The following is a 25,056-nucleotide window of genomic DNA, read 5'->3' on the forward strand; positions in this document are numbered from 1 at the left end:
TTTATTTGTAAAAGGGAAATCAAAGGCACAACTGTGATATTTCAGCATAACTGACTCTTCCTTTTCTGGGCCCAAGTGCTTCCTGCGTGTTTGGATAGAATTCAAGAGGTGTCACCATTGTAAGCAGAGAGTGGTGGCTGCTATTTTAGTGTTGAAGAAACATAATTTAAAAGACTGTAAATACTTGGCAGAAAAAAGTGAGAAAGGTGAAGGCCTGAGAGATAAGTTTGGAAACTGTCTGTGAAATGTACTAACTGCAAGAAGACTGCAAACGATATAAAGAAAAAAATTAGTATAAGAGGTCTCTAACAACAAACCCCTATTGATTACACTAAGCAGAGCAGAGGCTGCTGAAAAGTAATCTAGAACTATAAAAAAAGCCTTAGAGAACAAAGCAGCTTTCATGTGAAAATGAAAATACAGAAGAGTAGCAAAAAGACTAGGCATACTAAAACCAGGAACAGTGAAAAAGAATAAAAAATGTATCTTAGAGTCGAACCACTTAGAATTGAAGTATTTTTTATCTCACTCATGTTTGTTGAAGTCCTTCTGTTCTACACAGAACAGACAATTAATATTGTTCTAAGGATAAATAAATTAATATTGTTCTAAGGAGTGGAAAATTGTAAGAGAAAACATAGCAACACTGAGTTGGCTGTAAATCATGATGTTGATACTCTGCAGTCCTCTATTTGGTGACCCTGATGAATTTCTGTCCCCCCTGGAAATGCAAACACAATCTTTTGACATGTAACAAAGTCAATCATCACTTAATTTGATTAAATAACACCAATTATTGGCTCTGTGGTTGAAGGAAATTTACATGGCATATCAATGGAAAAATAAGAAGAGCAGAAAACAAATTGAGCAGCATATAAACAGCAGAGTTTCAAGGTAAATATATGATGCTTTTGTGATGTCAGCCAGGGAATACAAGGTAATAATCCTTGATCCTTACTCAAAGGAATTAAAGTGCAAATTCAATATCTGAACCATTTGCGAGGAAAAAAAGCGGAGTGATCACTGCTTTCCCATTAAAACAAAAGACATGAACTCTTGATCTCTTGGAAACACCACGAGATCTCAAACAGACATGTAGATCAGGCTACCTGAATGCTTAATGGGCTGTTGGACCTCAGTCTAAGATCACCCCCTTGTTTCTGGTCACAAAGAGACAAGTCAAATAATATCCATTTCAGGAAAAGTACTTTAAATACTTTCCTGAAAAGTCATATGAAAATGTGAACTCTTCGTATTTTAAAATGTATATACCAAGCTTTGCATTCATTATGTGGAATTTCAAAGCAGCAGTAGGAAAGGGGCAGAGGGATGGCCTAGCAGAGAGCTTTAGAATGGTAATTACACTGAGGAATTAAGTCCATAATTTCTCAGGGGTGGAGAGGTGTTAATCTGCCTGTGTAAATGGACATTTAGTCTGTGAATCTGATAAAATATCAATCAAAACAATTTTACAATGCAAATATGCAAGAAGATGTTAGCTTCTGCAGAAGTGGTAGCAGGAGAAACATGTAATCATATTTACTATTGAACAAAGTTGACCTGTCACAGTGACCATTAAGTGATCAAGCCAGTAAATGTTGAGACAAATAATGTACTTTAGCTACTTTTCAGAGTTCTTGCCCTGAATAGGAATTTGTTTCCCTACTAGATATTCACATCAGTGGCTGAGGCACGTTATCAGCAATATGAGATTGTATGCGATTTTTAGCAGAATGGGAAACAAGCAGTACTAGGTCCAGTGCTCAGGTTTAGCAAGTATTTAAGAGAAAGCAAGCAGATTCTGCACACATGTTGGCACTGCACTGAACTTTACATATCAGAACAAAATAGATTATATTCAAAAAACATAAAAGGAACCATTTTTTCTTAACACAAAATGATTTCTACCTAAAAACCCTCCATAAAAACAAATGTGTTGCTTAAAATCTGTCATCTTGTACTTTAAAAAGTCTATGACAATATACTATATATTATGATATTTTTATGGAGGAGAGAGCATTTTCAATGGATATACTGGATCATTTAGGAAGACGTAACATGTTGATACAGAGACAATAAACCATAGGCCATTGAAAATTATAAGATGTCCTTATTTTATTTGAATACTGGCAATGAAACCAGTTACCTTGAGTTATCTTAGCAGGTCTCTCATCCTGAAATTATATGCTTTGGTGAATTTTACTTGACCTTATCAGCTACTCTAGATAATATCCATCTACTGCATCAGTACTACTGCATCAGTAAGAGCCTTAAATGGGCAATAAACACTATATTTTACTCTGGGAATATTTATCACACAGAAGAGTAGCATAGGGACACTCATAATTTTATTCAAGGGAGTTGGTTAAAATGTTTTATTGGGTGGCTGGAACTGATCCATAGAAGACAGAATAAATCTAAGAACTGACCTTATATATCTGGTTCAATAAAGACAGAAGAGGTGTAGCTTAGAAAAACCTGACTCACAATACTTAGGAAAAGAAAATTAAAGCTTTACATTAAAGTGTACTGGTTACATTTGGCATCCTCTCAATCTCATAGTGGCAAAGAACTCCATTGTAGGCATGGAGTGCAATGTGGCAGGGTATTAAATCAAACTTCTCTGTATTTCTCTGTTCATTACTTCACATGTGTTTCAGTTGAGTAGCACAGCTTTTGTATGCACTGTATTCATTATGATTAAAATGTAAACACTAATTTGGAGAGTAATGGATGCACATTTTCCCAGATACTGTCATCTTGGAAACTGATTACTGTAAGCAGAAGCCACTTGGGAGATGAAAGGATTATAATGTCTTCTAATCAATATTATTCTGAAGTGAATAATTGGCCATCTCCAATGATTTGGAAACATCTATTTTAAATGAACTGTATGCTTTGTTATGAGGGACAGTGAAATGACTATTTCTTTTCTAGTCACTTTATTATAAGGCATCTTTGTGTGTAAAAAGGCATTTCATTAGCTTTTAAATAACAGTTCACCACTCTTTGGAGCACCTTCCTCTTTCAGGCTCCAAATTTCTTTGAGTGAGAAGACTTCCAAAGGTTTGCAGCCAGAGATCCAGCCAGAGATGTCAGAAACCTTTTGTCAAAGAAGGCTGATGTGTCAACACATGACCTGGGGGTCTTTGTTCATCCTTGCTCCTGACTGGCTGACACATGGACCTTTGTGACCAGACACAAGATGATATAAATTAGAGTGCCTAAGTTCCTCTATGCCCGTGGCAGCAAGAACAGCTGCTGTTTGAGGAGAGGAAGTCCTCACTGGCTACTTGACAGCTCTCTCCTTGTCCCAGTCAAAAGAAACTTGGCAGAGGAGGGACTACACAGAGGAGTACTATTGCAACTATAAATTATCGCTGGTGGCAGGGAACTTGAAAAATCTGGAGTACAATGCTGATCCTAGTGGCCAGTAAAAATGGGCTTATCTCTACTTGGATGTGGTAAGAACTCTGTGGCAAATGCTAAAAAATGCTTTAATTTCCTTTCATATGTGGCTTCCTTGGACTTGAGACCATCTTTTTGCTCAAAATAGCTCATTTTTTGATGAATTTCTATCAGGTTATGTATTCATGTAGAATACATACAAAATGTTCATACAAGGTAGTCTATGCCTTTGCAAAGAAGGGCTGTTCTGCTGGAAGGTACTTAAAACAGTGGAAATATAAGACTGTTCACAACAACTTCATAAAAAGAATGTAAAAATGAATACACCTAGCCTCACGTGAACATTTTATCCCATTCAGTTTTACTTTTTCATGTTGCACTTATAACAAATTTTAAAAAGAAATTAAAATCTTGCTCTTTAGTTCCCCCCACCAATTTTGACTACATATTTTGGCAGCAGACCTGTCTAAACGCTGTGTAAAATTGTCTTAGGAGCAATAATTTCTCACTTAAAAAAACAAAGATTAACATAAAATGCAAGCATTATAAAATATTACAGGTAATTTTCATTTCTCAAGAATTTAACAATATGACAGTTCAGAACAAAATTAGAAAAGATTGCATGGGCCAAGAAGAAAAAAGCATAAAACCCAATATTTTGTTTGCTCTTATACTTGTCTAGTTTCCTGTCATTGCTGCAGAAGATTCACAGAGCACATCATACATCTCTTGAATTGCTAAGCCTCAGGATCTCCAAACACAGATGAAAAATTGAAGAAGCCTGATTTAATTTATCTTTAAAATGTTGCTGATTTTTTTTTACAGTTTACCTTTGAAAATGCAACGATTTTCAAGGAGATTGTTGCCAAGTACAAGGAGTTCATTACAAAATCCATGAGGTTCCACCAATCGTGAATGTAGTCCTGTAGTCCACCATCCCACATCTGTTTAATTTCACCCCAGATAAAACCTGTAAATAGAACATAATTCATTAGGCATGAATATTAAGTTTAAAAAGGCTGCAACTTTTCTAGACACTTAACTCATGATAGATTGATTCTCCTTACATCTAGTGTAAAGGGAAGGTGGGTAAGTTCCCTAATTTACACATCCAGTTAGGTGAAATTTCATCTTTTCGCTATTTCTAGAATTAATTTGTCACAAAAAAAAAAAAACCCTCAAAAATCTACCTCTACAAAGACAATTTCTTTGGTTTTCTTCAATCTATTACTCATTGTATCCTAAAAAGTATAAAAAGGGTCTTAAAATAAGTTACAGGTGTCAACTCAGTCCTTGGCAACTGATGCAATGTATTTCAGACTGGAAAATTTATGACTGCAGGTCAATCCAACACAATTTATTTTGATTGGAACTCACACAATAAGGAAGAGAATTTCTATTGTTATTGTCAGTGCTGAACTAAAGTCTTCCTTTTCCATATGAAAGAGTAGTGTCTCCAGAAGAAAGTCTTTTGTGGACACCTTCCTTTGGGACATGAAGGAATTGAAACTGTTTTCACGTGTGCAGAGCACACATTGTGCTAGGCACAGTGAAACAGAAATATTCAATCTAAGTGGAAATCTTGCAAGTTGTCTGACATGAACTTGGTTTAACAGCTTCAGAGACAACTGTGTGGAGACTCTTTAATGCTATAAAAATTAAAAGCACTCTGAAGAAGATACTACACATTACTGTATAATATGTTTATATGACAACACAGTACATTTAGATGCACATTTCACGTTATTATCTACAGAGATTTTTTAATAATAATACCATTACAACTTTTGATTTTTCACAGTTACTTATTTTCTTGTAGGAATTTCTTTCTTTGTGCTCATTAGAGGGGCAGAAATATTGCCAATCTCTCACATATTGGTGTTAAGATACAGTAAATTCAACATGCCTTTTTTTTTCCCCTGCTTTTTTAGAAAATGATAAACAGATTTCGTGCAGGAGCCTGTAGAGTTCTGCATTTCCTTACTATGATCTTAATTCTCCTTAAATCTTAACATTTTGTCGCAGTGGGTCTTCTGGTTGACTGGATGGAAAACTTGTGATTTTTCTCAAACAGGATCCAAATGAAGTAATCTCTTGCATACTCTTGTTTGTGCCAGGTAGGTTTTTGAGTTATTACAATTTAATTTTGTAGTGTATTGGCTTAGTTTTGCTGTCTCCTGATTGCTTTCAAAAGGAAAAGTCCCCTTCCCCACTAACTTCACTCTCAATCCTCAGACACATGGTCCCATCTTGTTTCTGTGTGTCATCACCAATAATCACAAACACCAGGAGTATCTGAATCATCTGATTGATCCAGCAATTTTTATTTTCTTTTGTGAAAAATAAATTTTCAGCCATGCTGCCATCACTATTTCAGCATTCTGCAGATCTGAGGCAACACACTCTGAGGAAGGACCTCACTGGGAACATGTAGACAGGAAAGTGGAATAGGCCCATTTTACTGCCTACAACAGCCTAGACTGCCTTGACTGCAACTCTATCTGTAGTGTATCAGATAAAACTAACCCAGAAAATGTAGCACTGTTACAAAGTGAATACTTATGTTAAAGATGCAATCAATTGTGCTACGTAACAGTGAGACAACAGCGGAACATGATTGCATGGCAGGGGTCACTAACCTCTAACAGCACACCCTGCTACACTGCTGTTAGCTGCCCAAGTGCTATCACAAAGGCAACACCTTCACAAGGCTACTAGGGCAGGCTCCTACATGGTGCCCATTTCAGCCAGTGAAATGACTTAATCACTTTTCAAAGACCTGCTCACTTGTGACATGCAGTATGAACACGGTGACAGCAGATCTGTCTCCCCCTTCTCTCCACAGTCCTCTCCAACCTTCATCACACAGTCCATGAACTTGCAAATGTCCCTGCTTGCTCTTCCATTACCTTTCAGGCATAACTTGCTAAGACTTAACCATCATCAGGTCATAAAAGCAGCTGCTTTGTGTGTGGCTATATCCCCTTCACATTTCAGACACCGCTCTGAATCACTGCTGCTCCACCTGCATTATAGCACATAAAAATCACCACTGCAGGAGAAGACCTGGCTCCAGGCTCCAAGCCGAAGTCTTTGTAATACAGCTATGGCCCCTAAGTCTCAGTGTCACAGAACAGTACCTTGCTCTTTTTCATTTAAGAAATTTTCATTTAAAAGTCGCAGGATCTTGACATTGGCAAGATTGCTATGGCACAGGAAGCAAACAGCTGCATTGACAGAAGATCCCCAAATAAAAAGGCTTTGCAGAAATCAATGCACACATTCATAGAACGAAATAAACTTTTTTGTGACTCATCAGAGTTAAAATACACTTTGAAAAGAGAGCAGTAATAGGTTGGGATACAAAATAAGATGAATGCTTTAACAAGAGGCTTTAGGTTAATTGAAGTCTTCTGCCAAGATATTCTACGGTTCACAACCAGCCAAAGATGTGAACTGACACAGACTGCAATGGAGTTGTTCTCTGTAAGACTGTTGCTCAGTATTGTATGCTTTGACAGCACTGCCTAAAATATAATGGGATTATGTACAGATTGAAAAAGAAATGCTGAGTAATGCTGCTGCACTTGATCTGCTTTGTGAGTGAAAAGCCAGACTATTTTTCCAAGCACTTCCTGGGCTTCAGAAAATGAAATGTAATTTTAAAGTTGACATTAGCAGAGAAATACTGACCTATTATAAAAAGTGGAAGAGACTATATGGCTGTTGTAAATTTGATCATTTTGAATTAGAAACACAAATAATCCAAGCTACCAGCAGTTTGGAAGTCATTTGGCAGTTGAAAGTTCTGAGTATACTTTGGGTACTTATAAAGGTGGTGGCTCTAATTATTTTTTTGGTTCAAGACAACTTTTATGTTCATCCTGATGCCTGTTCTTTTCAAGCAAATAGTCAAGGAAAACTGTAAATCCCATATTTTTGCTGGCTGTAAGAGAGATGTGATAGTTTGCTCTTCATGCCAGCCAAAGCATTTAAGTAAAAACTCAATATATAAATACAGTTACTGAGATCCTACCTCACATCCAGAGAACTTGAAGCTATGCTGATGGCCAGATGGATACTATGTTTGTGAAAGACACAGAGCCCACCTATGCACAGGAGAGCTGCCCCCATGTATTTTTGAAAGCAAATCTTGCCACCAAATCCTATGGTTGATTGCTCAAATTCACAATTCCAGGGCAACCTCATCATGACAGCTGCAATCAGAGTCTTTGCAGCTACCAGGTCTCCATGGCTAGGGATTCTTAGCAGGGCTCACCTGGAGCAATGAATGCTGGAAGAACTGGACTCTCTAGAGTTCTGTAAATCTACCCAAGTGTGCCTGAAGGGCTATCCTAGAAAAGTGTACTCTGAAATCCTAGAGCCTTGATGCAAGGCAAAAGATGTCTCTAAGGCCTGGTGAGCTGACATGATGAAGGTATTCTGAACAACAAACATCATGGATTCCCAGCTGTGCTGTTTAGGTTTAATTTACAGCAGCCAGAGGCCTTGAAATTTTTGTAGATCAGAACTGTATCTTTTTACAAGAAGGAAGTGTCTGGGGGGAAGAAGTAAGACCACCCTTACCTCCACAGGCTCTGACACAACATGCCAATTTTCTTCTGTTACATTCATTGGGAGAATCAGGAAAATACTTGGAAAATCTATGTGTTTTTTTTTTTTTTTCTTCTTTTTTTTTTTTTTTTTTTTTTTTAAAGAAAAATACATCCAGAGATCAGAGCAGAACTATCTCTGTGACCTTGTACACTTTTCTACATTGAAGATTAATGGATGGCTGGATAGTACCTGATTTTATTATGAAAGGAGGCTTTAGGGCATTTCCAGACATGACCTGACACAATAGGAGAGAAGATATGCAATGACGAGCCAGTCTAACAGAGGCACTGCTACAGGTAGGAAAGAGAGAGTCCAGGCACTGCCTGATTTTTAATATGCCAAAGCAGCAACATTTTCTGCATACTGACAGAGATCATGTCAGAGCTACACTTTCAGAAGCAAGAAAGCTGACATCTCAACAAAACAGAGGGGACACTGCCAGCCGGCACACACATATTGGGGGAAAACAGCTAAGAGAAACTAGCCAAAGACAGGGAGCAGATCTAAAAGCAAGAGCCTTTTAGGCGGTCAGGCTGGGAACAAGTTGCTTGCCCAAAGCACTCTTTTAGCTCCCTGGGAGGAAACAAGAATCTCCAAGGCAATAATCCTGTAATCTGCAGGTGGGTCAGTCTTCCCACTGGCTGAAAAGGAAGCCATGGAGGATCAGGCTTAATTAAAACAGATGTCTAACTTCCAGATGCCTGCATTTAGCTGAAATAATTCCACTCAGAGCAGATTTCACTTTTTTAGCTGGATATTCTTTGCTATAATCTGTTTGTCTCTTTGCTCTAACTGTGTCTTTCCCATCTCTTCATACCAGTCAGATTTAACACTTGCCTCTTAGATCATCACCTATCCATTCCATGCTGTTATCATTTATTACCACTTACAAGGAAATTATAAACATTATGCATCTCTTCCACCTCATTAATCAAGGATTTTAATTAAAAAGTTGAGGGTAAGACTTTCAAATACTTGCTGCATTGTTTATACCCACATATTGGAGCAGTAAAAGAGAAATAACAGCATGGATATTTTGAAACAGCCTGAGATGACAGAGAAAAAATTTTATAAATGCCTATGGTTTTAATGGGATGAAATAGATAAATTCAGGGCAAGAATCCCACAGACCACATAGGGCCCTGGCAATGACAGACACCATGGAGAAGTTTTGTAAAGCATTGTGAATTATTATACAGGCAAGCTGATCAATTGCAACCATTTGACTGAAGTCCTGTTTGCCTGCAGCAAGAAAGGAACTAAAATTGATCAGATAAAATTAATTCAGAGAAATTAAAAGAATTTGTGAGCTAAATATTTTTTTTGCAGCAAAATTTTTTGAACATTAATAAAAAAAGTTGTTTCTTCTGAAATAAAGCCTACACTTTGTAAAATAAGCTTCATTCAAAGCAACAAAATGAAAATATGTCTTAGAAAAACAAAAAGCACTGAAATAAAAGTGTTCTTAGAAAAATAACATCTTTCATTAAAGTTCTCATAACTCTTTTTAAAAATCCTTAAGAATTTAGTAATAGATATCACATACTGCATATAGTTAATGTGTAGATCCATCAATAAATATAAACTGATAAGTTTAGCTTTTGTTTTAGATATTTATCTATAGATGTTGGTTTTGAAGCTTTCTTTCCAGTCTTGAAATCTTTGGACATTAGATACTGAAATGTCTTTTCAAAAAAGTGGACCTGCTTCTCTTTTCATAAATTAGGACTCTGATGGCAAACCTTGCAACTTTGAGCAGGGTTGCAGCTCAATACTGTCACAAAAAAAATCTCTGTTCCTTTGGATAAATCCTTGGGTTAAACACAGTATATTTTAGTGCTGGCAGACAACTTCCAATAAGAAAATATTTTGAATCTATCCTGTTTGATCCTTTATAGCTACCTAGAGCTGTAATTTTACTTTTACTTTTAAGGAACACATCTCTTAGTCTCATGCAAAAGAAACAAACAACAAAAAAATAACTTTCCTCTGAAATGCATTCAAAGATGTTTTAGGTTCCAAGGAAAAAAACTTAGACACAGCCTGTCTAAATTCCTATGTTGTACTGAAACTAGAGCAACTGAAAACAACAATTTTCCAGCAACTGTGGAAATTCACAAAGATTTATGCCATATCTACAACACTGCATTTTTTTTGTTTATAATTATAATTATGGTTAAAGTCTCACTGTGAACAATAACATCAAAATTTCTCAGAGAGAGATATGAAAGGCAATATCCTGAACTATGTTTGGTCTCAAAAAGTTTTGTGGGTCCCTTGCTAATTTTGGCCTTACCTTTCCCACAAAAGGTTGGTTGCTCAGTGCTATTTTTGTTCCTTACCATTAAGTGATGGGAAGCAAGAGGTTCCTCAGGGTCAATTTCTGCATGCCAAGATCAACAACAGCCTTTTAGCATGTTTCTCGGAGAACATATTTTTGCTGGGCTGTGAAATCATTTAACTGACAAAATCAACTTTGCTCTGCTATGTGATGTAGAGTTTTTCACAGATACAAGAAGAAGTGAGACAAGCTGCTAATGATCTAAAGCTCAGTGAAGCACAGGAAAGTGCTTCCAGGGAATTCAGTGAGTATTGATGAGGCTTGATAAAGCTTTTCTGTTTTACACCTGGGCTGATGAACTGATCTCTGCTGAAGGTATTTGAAGGTAACAAGAGGCATCCTGGCATAATTCAGGGGCTTCCACTCTCTGGGGCATATTTTATTAACAGAGTACAACTATTTCAAGAGAACATGGACCAAAAAAACACACACCTCTGCCTTTCCCATGGGTACATGCCTGTTTGTGAGGGGAAAAACTGCAGTGTCAGGTCAGGTAAAGAACTGGGAATGACATGGCCAGAGGCACTAGAAGTACTTCCCCTGGCTTTTTTTTTTTTTTTTAATTCTTTGGCCTCCATTTTGGAAATAACAAGACCATTCTAGATCAAACCTTAAAGTACAAAAAGCAACATATCAGCCAACATCACTAACAACCAAAGAATATAATAAAATAATCTATATAGAAAATATTTACCTTAAATACTTACAACTTGAATTAAAGTAATCAAGTAAAAGGTCCTATTAAAGCAAGATACTGGCAATCTGGAGAACTGTCTCTCCTGATATTTAAATAAACAATGTAATTACTGAAAGAAGAGATGTTAACTGGCTGAAATGAACTTAATGGAAAGATATCAAGCTAAGTGGGATCTGGACCTCATGATGTGTAAGAAGAGGAGGTTGAGGAAGCTGTTTTTGTTCAGGCTAAAGAAGAGAACGCTAATGGGAGGTGAATAGTCTCAAAGCTCAGTTGGTTAGAGCATGGTACTAAGACTGCCAAGGCTGTAAGTTTGATCCCTGTATGGGCCATTCACTTAGGAGATGGGTGGGTCCCTTCCAACTGTGATTCTGTAATGCTGTTGTCATCCACTACTGAAATTGCTGGTTCTGAAGAGCTGGAGCCAGACTTGTTCTAGAGGTGTACATTGGAAGGATGAGGGATGGTTGCATGCTGTGGCATGAGATATTGCTACTAGTATCAGGAAAAAAAGTTTACCAGTTGCTAGACACAGGCACTGTGAGAGGGAGACTGTGAAATATTCAATCCTGGGGAATTAAAGATCTGACGGTATAGGAACCTGAACAATGTGACCTGTCTTTGCAGTTAGCCTGTGTTTAGCAGTAGTTTGGACTTAATGGCCTTTTGTGGTCATTATGTGCATTATCCTTCCTTAAAAAAAAAAAAAAAAAAGGTTGTGTTCCTGCTTTTTCTGGGGTTGTTTTTCTCCTCTGTGCTATATATGTCACTATTGGTTATACACTGTTCCATCTTGCCAGCCATATTACCCTCTATATCTGCTCCCAGAAACATGTCAGTGCATACTAAATGTTTAATTTTTTACACAACACTTTCTTGACCTAATTTAGAAGATGATGCACACTGTACTTGCCCCCTCTACAATCAGTTATTCTAAAGTGTCTTGCTGTGCCATCAGTTTGGATGTACATTGTGCTGAGGACTGACAAGACCATACACTCCCATACATCCCACCAGCAGTTTGCTAACCACAGTTTGCACTTTTACACAGTTCACAAACATCCACATTCTCTATAGATTCATGTACTCCAACCACATAAAGCATTCTGACAGAAAGGATGAGGAACATGTTGTTCAAGAGATACAGTATGGCTCTATTCCTGCTCCAGGCAGGCTTTTGAACAATGCAATTAAAATGAACATTTAAATATGACCATAAAAGAGCAAAAACTCATCCAAAGAAATTCCCTAAAAAATGTCCTCTGCTACAGTCACCCTGAAAAACTGGCAGGGAGCTTTTTAACCACTACTGAACACTAAATTTTTCTGGTTGATGCCTTTCTCCTCTGAATTTTGTAGCATTTGCTGATGAAGAAAATGCCCACTGCAAGGACACTGAGTACAGTCACTGCTAGGTTTGAGGCCATGGTTTAGGGCAGAAGAACAGCTATGAGAAACGTACAGGGATCAACATCATCCTTACGTGAGCTGCAGTCAAGGTACACAGAGGATGAAGTAGGGTCTTGTTGCATTTCCCCTCTGAATCGCTGCTATCATGCTCAGAGGACACAGCGATGGGGGATATGATGCTAGAAAAAGCTGTTATTCCTTGTTTTTTTCCCCAAGATGATACTCTTGATTTTCCTGTTCATTTTTCCAATGGTGATGGATTCTCAAGAATAGTAAATAGGTCTATATTTCTGTAGTGTAAAGCAACAGCCAATAATAAGATGACAATTAATTTTCCTTATGAGCCAAAGCTTGTTTCTTATTTTTTTAAGTGCAAGGACAGGAGATTCTGATTCTTCTTATTGAGAAATTTTTCACAACTAATTCTTAAGGTTATGACAGCCTTGTAACACTGACTTACTGTTCCACGGATAATTGCCACATACTGCATCACTTGTATAATCATCTAATCATGTAAAAGAGAAAATTAATGCAGAAGTTTCCTCAAGAGACTTTTGAAATGTAAAGTTGGTAGTCTCCATGGAAATGTAGCCCAATACAAGTTTTTCCTCTGAGCCTCCTACTCTAGTGACATTTTTAATTATGTGCTAATTATGCAGATTCAGCCTTCTATTACATAGTAGTTGGCAAATGCTAATTACTATTTGCTCACTGGAGAGCTTAGGTCACTATGGACAGTCTTGAAACTTCTTAAGTTGCATGAAATATTTTTATCCTGTAGTTCATGCTGACGAGAAACCTGCAACAGGGAGCTCTTCTTCCTCTCTGAATTTTAAGAGAGATAGTATTAAAATGCAAACTACATCCAGAGCTATTTGAATTAAGAAAGAACAAAAAAAAATCTATTGTTTAAAATATGAATAGTTTTGACATGTAGTTGCTGCTCCACGACATCCTTTCCCAAGGAAGTACTTGGCTGTGTTGCAGGTTTCAGAGAACTATAACCCTAGAGACACACTAGTTTTGACTCAAATGACAAAATTTTTTGTTTACATCCAGAAAATGCAAAAGTATCTCTATGTACCTCAGATATAGTCTCCTTTGAAGAGTGCTTCATTTACTCTTTTTAAGGATACTGCATAATTTTATGGTTTAAAGAGATGAGACAACAAACTAAATTGCAGCCTGGAAACAAACCTTAGCTTATTGACATGGACTTAAGAAAAATATTAAGTTTATTAAAAGATGACTAGACTACAGTTTGTATGTATGTGAATAGCAAAAGAGCAGGGTTTGGCTGAGATTCATTCCTTTAGAAAAACAACCACCATCACCAAAAAGCACTGAAAAAACCAACCAAACAAAAATCCATCAAAACATAATGAACAAAACCAACCACCTCAACAAAAAGCAACCAAACAGAAAAAAAAAAACAACATGAAAAAGACCTAAATATACAAACAAAAAAGCTGAAATGGACACGTTCATCACATGCTGTGAGATGGAATGTCCTGTGGGAATATGTGTCTCTTTCAGTGGTATTGGGAAATCAGGTGCCAAATTAATTGCCTTAAATTATGATGGGTGAATCTGAGGCCTCATTATTTGGCTGAGCTAAGGCAAAACCTGAAAGCTGAACACAGAAAATGTGAAACTGGAAGAGGAAACTGGGAGTTAGGAAACACTAGAGATCAGTGTGCAAAATGCATAATTTTGGATGCAAGAGATTTTGGAAGGCACGTTTTTTCTGAACAGCACAGTCTAGATTGATTACAAGCTATTTAAGCAATGGTATCAAAATATTGATCTTTATCCATGCTCATGAATTTTTGTTTATGGACGTGGCTCCCTTGACTTGACCTGTACTGCTTGCAGATGAAGGGTTTGTTCAGCACAGGCATAATCCAGCCACATGAGTCTACACTGAAAATAATAATGTTGCTTTTAGAAGTGATAGTCATCTCAAACACCATAATTCTCGGGGTTAACGGCTTCTTCAAACAAGTGCTTTGGGATCCTGAGCCACATAAACATCTTCCTAAGTAAACAACTATGTCAGAGGTTGATGGCATTAGAGGTTCTTCTTCTTCCCACTGAGTGTTTTCTGGAGAGGAGCTAGTCACTAAAAATTTTCAATTACCTTTACTACAGAAACTAGCTCTTGCCCTTCTCAAATTGTGTCTCTTTCTTTCAGCTCTATTAAAAGACACGTTAATGACAAAATCCACTTTGGCATGTCAAGGTCTATGTGTCAGCTATGCATTTGTTCTTATTATCCTTTAGCCTCAGGATACTGTGAAAGCTGAATAGATACTGACCACCTGCTATTTTGGAAGGCCAGACAGAAAAGATACTAATGTTTTCTCTGGGCATGGCACAGCACAGAAGAGCCTCCTCAGCTTTGTAGCATTTATTTCTAAGGAGGTAATGTATAAAGACAATAGTTTTTATATTAGTTTCTCATTTCTTGATGGTAAAACAGTGGGAAAATTAACTGGAGGAATTTTTTTTTTAATATTTAAATGTGAATCTTGCTTACAGAAATTAGTCTGACTTGTCTATAAGAAGTACCTGTCTACACATCCTCCCAGATTGAATAATTTCTTTGCAATAATCTTAGATTTTGGCTTTTTTTAATGTATTTGAAATATTTACCCAGCCAAGGAAAACACACCTCACAGTGAAGGCTGGTGGTGAGCACTACTGTGCTACCATTGGGGAAATCCTTAAAAGCAGTTCACCTGTGGAAGGCAGATCCTTCTGACAGGTGCCTGACAAATAAATGTAGACAGGCTTTTCAGTCATGCATGCTTGTTTTTCTAAGTGAAAAGCAGATGTACACATGCCTTCTGCTTCCCACAGTGCTCTACCAAGGTACATACAGAGGAAAAGCCACTAAATTATTCTCCAGAATATCAAGCACAATCAACTACTGTATTAAAATTCAACACTATGTAGTAAATTATATAGGATCAATGGGGTCAAAAGCCTTGACAGTTACATTGGTCTAAAGAAACCCACATATCTGGGAAAAATGGAAGATACACAGTTATCTTAAGGAGAAGCTCTGGGAGAAGTAATGGTATCAAAATCCCACCAAAGTTTCAGATTTTTTTGTGCAGGTACCTGTCTATGTGATGACAATTTTAATGAATATATCAAACCTAAATTCTTGCAGCCAAGACTACTGAGTCCCTCCTTCTATAATTTTATTTTAGACAAATATATTTGCCCTGACCTGGTCCAACTTGTGTTGATTCTTAAAATAAGAAAAGGGGCGATACCACAGCACAGTGGGAGAAATTACCATCTAGCAGGGTGGACAGGCAAAGTTAGGGAGCACCTAGAATACTAGGATCCTTGATTACTAGGATCACAGGAAGGAAGAATCACATTTAAGGATGACATGGCCAACACAAAGTAGGCTTTCAATAATCCCAGACCAAAATTTTTATTTTAAACTATGAGGATAGAGGTAAGGCTTTTTTTGTTGTTTTTTTTTTTTTTTTGTTAATGCTAGGGAATTTTCTCATTCTCTCTGATATAAGATATTTGGTTTGAATTGGAGTGACAAAGTCTTGCACCAAAAAAATACTCTGTGTGCATATTTTAATGAAAATACTCACTTGAAAATGCTGATCATCAGTATTTGCAATAGGTGCATCTGTCAAAATAAGCATACTGCAGGTATCTAAGGTTACTAATAACACTACAGAAATTATATTATGCCTCATTTCCCTACATGAAAAATAATTCTTCTAGCAAAGGGATTCTTTTTAAAAGTAGATTAGCAAATTAAAAATAGACACAAGAACTAAGACAATTTCTGGTCTGGAGAAAATAGACATTAAAAAGAAAATCAATATATATGTTTCAGGGCACTGCATTATCATAGGAAAGAATCCTTGATATCTTTTGTTTTTTCTCATTGTAATCTTTCAGATGGTGACACTCTGGATTTTCAAACTCTTCTGTTTGCCTACATTGTCAATTACTCTTGCTAAACACTGGAGGAGCTGGACCATGTGCCTGCTTTGGTAGGTCAATAATTCATGACAGAACTCTGCTGTATCCTGCCTCAGGAACAGCTGGCAAAACCACAGTGGTCAAAATACTTTTCACTGTATTTTCTTTAGTAATACATTTACCCAGGACCCACGGTAATATCATCCACTCGACGATGGTTGGAGGGGGTCCCTGCATACTGAGGTCTGACCTGTCGATGTGCTGAGAGGCAAGCAACAGCAGGAACAGAAAAGTCAAGTACGATGCAGTATGGCAGATAAATTTGATAAATGGCTTTCTGATGAACAGCCCCAATGGGCTTTTGGGAGCTATCAGGTAGCACACAGAGAAGACTGGGAAAAGGAGTCCTATCACAACACATGTCAACATCTTCACTGCCCAGTGTCGCCTCCGCCATCCGGGGAACTCGTCGTACCAGCGGGATGCGAGCAGCTGCTGGCAGTTGGGCTGAGCAACAAACTACAGAGAGAAGAAAGGAAGAGAGTTAGTTTCTTGCTACCTCTGTAAAGTTTTTCATTCTATGTATCTTTAATAGATAGAAATTAAAAACATTAAAATAAATCCACAGCCTGTGCAAGCCCACTCATACTGATTGTACCAGTAAGACAGGGTTGGGTCAGCTTGCCTTTCCTTCAATGCCAAAAGTATAGTGTACAGAAACAAATATTTACTTTTCACAATAAAGCTTCACCTCTGCATTGGTTGAGTACACAAGGAGACAATAGACAGCTGAACACATGGACTTCAAAGCCTGACTTGAAACTGAAAAGCAAGTTCACAGATGCTTCTTATTTAATCAGCAATGTTTGTGGAGAATTCACAGAACATGAGGTAGAAACCAAGGAGCACAACTGAGGTCTGCAAACAATGAAACTGAATTCCACAGCCATGAACAAACTGTTCTCAGTATGTTCCCTGCTAATTCTCTAAAAATCAGGTTTACATGCTTTAACACTGACAAAACTCTTACAGATGCATTACAAAATGTTTACACAATGTGAACTAAGCACTAGCATTCCCCAGTGTTTCACCAACCCTTGTCAGGATACACACCTATCCTGCGTGATACTTTATGGTCTATCTGTTACCACGATGAGACTTTATTTTTTGGAATATGATCCTTAAAACTGAATTTCATCAAAACACTCCAAAACAAAGTAAATATTTAATATTTTTCAGATAGTTTTTCAAAGAAGCATACATCAAGTTTTATGTCATACTTTTCTTTGATCATTGGTTCCTATTTCCCCATTGTTTTCTTTTATAAGGGTGACAGAGTAGCAGAACACAAGAGTTGACATAAAAGGCATAAATAGAAGCAACATATGTATCGAAGAGGGCCAGAGTTGCATTAGGAAAAAAAAAAAAGGAATGAAAAGAAACATTTTCCTTCTGTTACTCTGGTGGTTTGATGCTGGCTGGATGCCTGGTGCCCAACAAAGCTGCTCTATCATTCCACTCCTCCTGGGGAGCAGAAAGAGAGAAGATGAAAGGCTCATGGGTCAGGGAAGGATCACTCACCAATTACCATCATGGGCAAAACAGACTCGACTTGGGGCAATTAATTTATTACTCATCAAACCAGAGTAGAATAATCAGCAATAAAATCAAATCTTAAAACCAGCTTTCTCTCACCCCTTCCTTTTTCCCAGGCTCAACTCACTCCTGAATTCTCTATCTACCCCGACATGGCACAGGGAGATGGGAATGGGGGCTGTGGTCAGTTCCTCATGTTATCTCTGCCGCTCCTTTCTCCTCAGGGGGAGGACTTCTTACACTCTTCCCCTACTCTGCCGTGGGGTTCCTCCCATGGGAGACAACTTTCTACAACATGACTCCTTCCCAAGGGTTGCATTTCTTCATGAGCTGCTCCAGTTTGGGTCCCTTCCATGGGGTGCAGTTCCTCAGGAGTAGACTGCTCCATCATGGGTCCTCCATGGAATCATAAGTCTTCCCAGCAAACCTGCTCCACCCTGGAATCCTCTCTCCCCAGGACCACAGGTCTTGCCAGGAGCTTGGTCCAATGCAGTGTTCCCAGTGGGTCACAGTCTCCTTCATTCATCCACATGTTCCAGTGTAGAGTTACCCAGGGGTGCAGGTGGATCTCTGCTCCACCACGGACCTCCATGGGCAGCAGGTGACAGCCTGCCATACCATGGTCTTCCTCACCAGCTGCAGAGGAGTCCCTGCTCTGACACCTGGAACACCTCCTCGCCCTCCTTCACCATTGACCTGGGTGCAGAGCTGTGTTGCTCGCATATTCTTACTCTCTTGTACCCTGTCTGAAATTTTTCCTGTGCACTAACTTTTCTTCTTCTTAAACCTGCTACTCCAGAGGCACTACCATCACCAGTGATGGGCTCAACTTTGGCTAGAAGCATGTCCATCTTGGAGTATCTGGCATCGAATATGAGAGAAAGAGGGGAATTTTCTGGCAGCATCTCACTTAAGCAGCCCAGCTATCAAAACTTGCCATGCAAACCCAATACACTCACACACTTATGAGTCTATTACATACACACAGTGGATTAAACCATTAGCTGAATATTTAGTAAAGCTACACAGAAACTTTTTTCTCTTGTTACAAAATTGTATTTTTTCACTAAATAATTTCAGATTTCAACTTGAATCAAATGCACCGATTTTGGGGTCTTACATTATCTTGATAATACTTATAACCACAGGACCCAAGTTCCTTTAGGGATGAAAAACAGGTAACTTCTCAAACTGTTTCTAAAATGATAGGGATTACTACTGGTAAAAAATGCTCTTTAGATTAGAATGAAATGAGAGTCAGCATGCACCTTTCTATATATGTCTCTATCTTGTCAGAATTGATTACCTCAGCCAAATTCAAACCTGGTGTACATTAATGAAATGTCAGAGTCTTTAGTAGAGACAAATTTGCCTACCAGACACCAGCAGTAAAGCTGCCTCTGACTGTTGTGAAAGATAAGAAAACTTACTCCTACTGTAAGGATCTTGAAAATAGCCTTAAAAAAGAGCAACAGAATGTACTCCTCCTTTAGAAAAATGCATTCTCAAAGTTTCAGGTTGTTTCTTTCAAGGTACAAATTTCTGGAATAATACTGTATGTGGTCAGAGCAGATGGTTTCAAAGTTATGCTTTTGCCAAATTTATTTTCTCTAAAACATTTTTTCAACTTAATTTGCTTGAGTAGATACAGATAGGTGCTTTGACTAGTGAAAAAGTGTGAGTCATTCCTCAATAAAATATTTTTCTCTTTTTGCCCCAGAGTGTAAGAGGTCCATGATTGCTTCCTCCTCTTCATAATATCTTCCCATTACTAAAGAATGGGAAGATATTATGAAAGAAATTACAAATCCTCTCACCTAAAGTAATCAGTGCCTAAGTCTTGCCTGTGTCTCCTTTCTAAATATCCTTGGCCACCCACACAGTGTTGGGGAGCTATGTGAAGGAACAGCTGCCAGGGGCTAGCAAAGCCTGGTGACAGATGTAGGGGACCTACTCCTTGCCAAGCATGGCTAAAAGGGAATTATTTTTCCTGTTTGCAATGTAGAGAAAATTAAGTAAAAGGCAGGAGTTTTTCCAATGTCCAAATACTGGGCTACCCTGGGACTGGGCAGACCAGAACTGATGCAGAGGTACCTCATGTCGTGAGGACATCTTTGCTGAATGCACCATCTGGAGGATGCTCCACAATGAGGTGGATACTGTATTGCTTAGCTTCTAATCTTTAAACAGATTAATATGCAAAACTGTCAGTGTTAATAGAGGAAGCATTTCTGAGCAGGCTTTAAAAAATGCCTTGTCTTCTAATAAACATATTATATTTTATGGTGTTGGGATTGTGTGGTTAAGGTACAGTGTGTCAAGGATGGTGTTCTGAGGCACAGGAAGGTTTTTAGTAAGTGCAGAAGTTTTTCAAATCCCAGACACTGAAGAGACAATTTTTAAAGTACTAATTTCAGAAGAAATCAGCAATAACTTTTCTTCAAAATATGACCATGACAAGAGAATTCTAGCACTGGTTGGATCCTCTAAATACAGAAGAAAACTTGCATAGACTATGCATTTGGTATGGCTGGAGTCAGAGGAAGCAGCCTTGGTAACAGGCTTTAAATTACTTGCTTGACATAAAATACATAACAACTAATGGTATGGTATGGAGCAAGCATATAAAATACTATGTCTGCACTTAAAGAGCTGTATGCATAGGGAAGCAGTTCTAGTGCTACAGGCAAAGGTCTATAACAGAAAACACAACACAGTGTGTTTATCTACAGATGATATAATACATTTCTGAAAGGTCTAAATATTCATGCTGGTGCGTTTTAACAACACATTGGCAAGGTTGGTTAGCAATGTCCTGAAACAACAAAAATATCTGGCTCTTCACTGAAGACTTTTCTTTATCATTGTGAGCTTCCTTTGCCATATATATATATATATAATATTAACTATGAACCAATCCAAAGTCTCTATGAACCTATCCTAAGTCTCTTGCTGAAATTTCTTTTAAAGTTTAATTTATCAATGAACTTTACGACATTATTAAAAATGTCCAAACTAATTCTCACAGATTGGACTACTTCTTTCATTTTTGTGGTCAAGAGATCGTCTTCATATGCTGTGAAATACAGTCAGTATTTATTACATTAACAAAAAAATGAAGGAAGATTTTGAACAGAGAAAAGTTATACCCTGATGGGAGAAAAGTGTGCCCAGTGGTGAGCCCTACAGTCTTGTTTTCAGCTGCACAGGAAAGGTGAGTTTGTCCCTTCTGATCCTTGTGGAGGACCAGAAGAAATGAGAGGAAGGCACTGTTTTCATACTTCATAAGTAAATATTTGAGAGCATACAAGAACTGGGGGCAGGGAAACCCTCCTGGGACTCACAGTGGAAATGCTGCCCATGTAGCCTGTCTCACGGACATTACTCACAGGTAACAAACAGTTAAATAGATCGAATTATTTAATCTGTGATTAATATATTTTATTACTGATTTCAAATTCCTATTATACTGTTAATGTATCCACTGAAAAGCCCTTCTATACATAAAAAAAATAAGGAAAAGGTCTTAATGACAAAATTCTCGGGTCAATTCACATTTATACTATAACCATTAGAAACTTTTCTATTAGAAAGGATGAGTAAAAGTGGATGGAAGAAAGACATACTCCAGCATAGAACAATTCCTGTATAAATGGATGGCATTACATATAAGGTGATCACATATTAAAGCTAAATAGACATGTAAGTCCCCTGATGAACTTGGAGATAAAAAAAATTGAAAGCTATTTTACACAAGTATTTTGTGACTAGCAGAAATAGAAATACTCTGTGACATTAATTTGCCAGTTCTGCATTGCCTATGCCAAAATATTTTCATTGTAGTATAATTTTCTTCCTTAATTGGAGAGATTGGAGGTATTCTTTTACTATTCTTGAGTATCTTTTGTACTGTCAGTATTATGTTATTTGACTTTGATATTGTCTCCACATAATTAGCAATCAGCAAGTTTATATTTTCACATTATGATGGCTTCCCGCAGTTTGTAATTACACAAGGGATTTTGCTACATGATTAGTCCCGATTTCAGATCTTTCGCTCCTTCATAGAGTCTGCCCATATGAAACTGTTCTGATATTCACTCTCTTGGTTGTCATGCTGGGAATTGGCTCTTCCCTGAGACCGTTGAAAAACAGAAATTCACAGCATTAACAAAAATAATCTGGTATAAATAATAACACAGTCTGATTCTAGTGTTATCCAAGCATATACATAACACAGAGTTTAATTTTCACTTCTGATTAAATCTGGTTTTGCTAGAATACATCTCTCGGTCAATGAAATTATGAAGAAATAACACAACTGATACTATTAACTATGTATGGTCTTTAAAGAAAGAATAATTTTATAAATAATGTATCATTAGAATAAGTTGTTAGCTCTTTGAGGTACCCCAATGTTACCTTCAAGTATTTATTTCACTGTATTATGAAATACAAAAAGATATAAAAAACCTGCACTTGTAACAATGTGCTCATTTTTACATTTATAAAAGCAGTCTAACAAAATCTGAGGTCCAAATTAAATTCTCATTCTGACATCCATAGATGGTTGAGTATGTTATATAATAAAGGATGTAATTTGTCATCTAGAAATGAAAGCTGTCAAAGAAAATTTGTTTCCTTTCTGACATAAACAAGGGAGTTATGCTGTAGCACAAAGAACTATCTCTGATAACATTCTCTAACAGATTAATAACATTAATGACTTTTTTTGAGGAAGAAACAGCTGAAAACATTTGTCATAGACTTTCTTATTAATACTTTTTTGAAGGCATAGCCAGATTCTCTGTTGTGCTGTGCTATAGTGCCATTACAGACAAACTGGTAGGAAAGATTTGCTCTGAGGTCTGCTGCTTTGTCACACACTTCCCAATGATTGTGCTCCCATTTGACAAGATTCAAGCTCAATTGCTTTTTCTTTCTCTAGAATACTTTACTTTTCATATTTTACAAATTTTCACAGATATTTAATGAAAACTTATCTCTTCTATTTAGTTTAACTTCAAATTCACATTTCAGTATTTTCTATCTATTGCTTGTGAAAAGCATGGGCACTAATGACAGATTCAAGTCCCAATCTCACTAGGAAGACTCCTAAATTTGGTAGATTGTTTCTCCCTTTAGAGATGTCACTGCATATTCTTTTCTATATCTTCCCCCAAAGGCTCTAACTGAGAATTTCAGCACTTACTCTGTGAGTACTGCTTCATTAAGACAAACAACATTTAATTGCAATTTAAATGCTTTAATGTTATTGACTAGATCAGCTCTACATTTTCCTTTCCAAAAGCTAGGGACCATGTTCTGATTCCTTTGGGTACAGTTATACTGAGTGTTTTCTGCCTCAGGCCAGAAACCCTGATTCCTGCACCAAATCCTATTCTCAGGTCCATCCTGTCTAAATGTTGTGCCAGCTGGAGCAGACCATCTCAATAATCATGATTTGTGCTGGATGCAAACCACTGGTCAACTTTTACTCAGCTCTGTCTGCAGCTGTGTCCTTAAGGGGACCAGTGAGCTCACTCAGTGTCATGGTTTAACCCCCAGCTGGCAACAAAATACCACAGAGCTGCTCACTCACTACCCCATTCCTCTCAGTGGGGTGGGGAGAAAATTGGAAAAAAGTAAAAAACATGGGTTGAAATAAGAACAGTTGAACAACTGAACTAAAGTAATATAAAACAACAACAAGAATAACGATAAAGAAAAAGAGAGTGAGGAATCAAACCCAAGAGAGACAGGTGATGCACAATGCAGCGGCCCACTCACAGCTGATTGCTGCCCAGCCCATCCCCGAACAGCGATTGGCCCCATCTAACCAGCCTCCCCCAGTTTATATACTGGGCATGACATTCTAAGGTATGGAATATCTTTTTGGCCAGTTTGGGTTACCTGTCCTGCCCATGCTCCCTACCAGCCTCTTGTGCACCTGGCCACTGGCAGAGCATGGGACACTGAGATGTCCTTGGGTTAGGGTGAGCCCTGCTCAGCAACAACCAAAACACAGTGTGTTATCAACACTGTGGTCATACTAAACCCAAAACATGGCACCATACCAACTGCTAAGAAAAATATTAACCCTATTCCAGCCAAAACCAGGACACTTGGGATCAGAGCACCAAACGACACCACCTTATGAATGATCACGGCAACCTGAGTCACATCAGATCTCTGTAGCAGAGAAAATTCACAGCACAGACGTATTCATCATAAAATCTGGAGTTCACATTCCTCTCAACAAGAATAGAAAATAATTCCAGGGATTTTTATTTTAATTATTCTATTTTGTAACTTCAAATATGAGGAGGAAGGAAACAAAAGGAAAATAGAAAATAAAAACTGAAATGCTTTGTTAGAAGAATTAATGACATTGCAGCTTTGAGCATTTAAAATTTCTCATCTGCTGCATCAACACAAACAGAAGCTCTTAGTTTGATTCATTACTCCTTCTCAGTAAAATTACTCAGTACAGAAAAAAACCTATTAAATATCTATTAAATAAGCCAAGACTTATCTATAATTGCAGTGATTCTGATTAATTGCTTAGAAAAGGCAATGGCAACTGAAACTAGAATGCAGTTGTTAGGAACCAGCTGTGCATGAATAGCTTTGTTATACTTCCCAGTAGTAAAGGAAAATGAATCAGTTATTGGGCCTTGGGATGATTGTGTAAAATAGCTCAAAACTTCAGAATTGTGATGTTGGTATAATACTTCTAGCTCCCACTCTGGGCAAGTGTTAGAGCCACCATAATTCAAGACATTTTTTGCAGGGAAAAACAATTACAGAAGCCCTGTAAGTATCTGAAGAGAAAATAAAATATGAACTTCTGTTATACTGGATCCCTGTTCTTAATACACCTAGCTGGTGTATTTCCATGCATCGCAAGCAAATAATAAAATGGATATTGCTATGTAAAGTCCTGCATTTGGGACAGACTAACCCTGTGCAACAGTGCAAGCTAGAATTCATGGGCTAGGCAGTAACTTTGCAGAAAATG

The 25,056-nt window shown here is 37.6% G+C and overlaps 1 protein-coding gene across 2 annotated transcripts in view; it reads right to left on the reverse strand.

Annotated features, from left to right (window-relative positions):
• The window catches only part of TRPC4 (transient receptor potential cation channel subfamily C member 4), a 131,264-nt gene that overhangs the window by 20,582 nt on the left and 85,626 nt on the right, over positions 1 to 25,056 (reverse strand). The window contains exons 4-5 of one of the 2 annotated variants that reach the window (XM_053970226.1): positions 16,622 to 16,958; positions 4,239 to 4,378 (exon numbers count right to left, since the gene is read on the reverse strand). In XM_053970226.1, coding sequence (XP_053826201.1) covers positions 4,239 to 4,378; positions 16,622 to 16,958 — 477 coding nt within the window. Of the gene's footprint in view, positions 1 to 4,238; positions 4,379 to 16,621; positions 16,959 to 25,056 lie in introns of those variants that run through there. The other variant, XM_053970227.1, reaches the window with a different exon arrangement.

Source organism: Vidua macroura, chromosome 2, assembly GCF_024509145.1.
Source record: "Vidua macroura isolate BioBank_ID:100142 chromosome 2, ASM2450914v1, whole genome shotgun sequence".
Classification (NCBI taxonomy): Eukaryota; Metazoa; Chordata; class Aves; order Passeriformes; family Viduidae; genus Vidua; species Vidua macroura.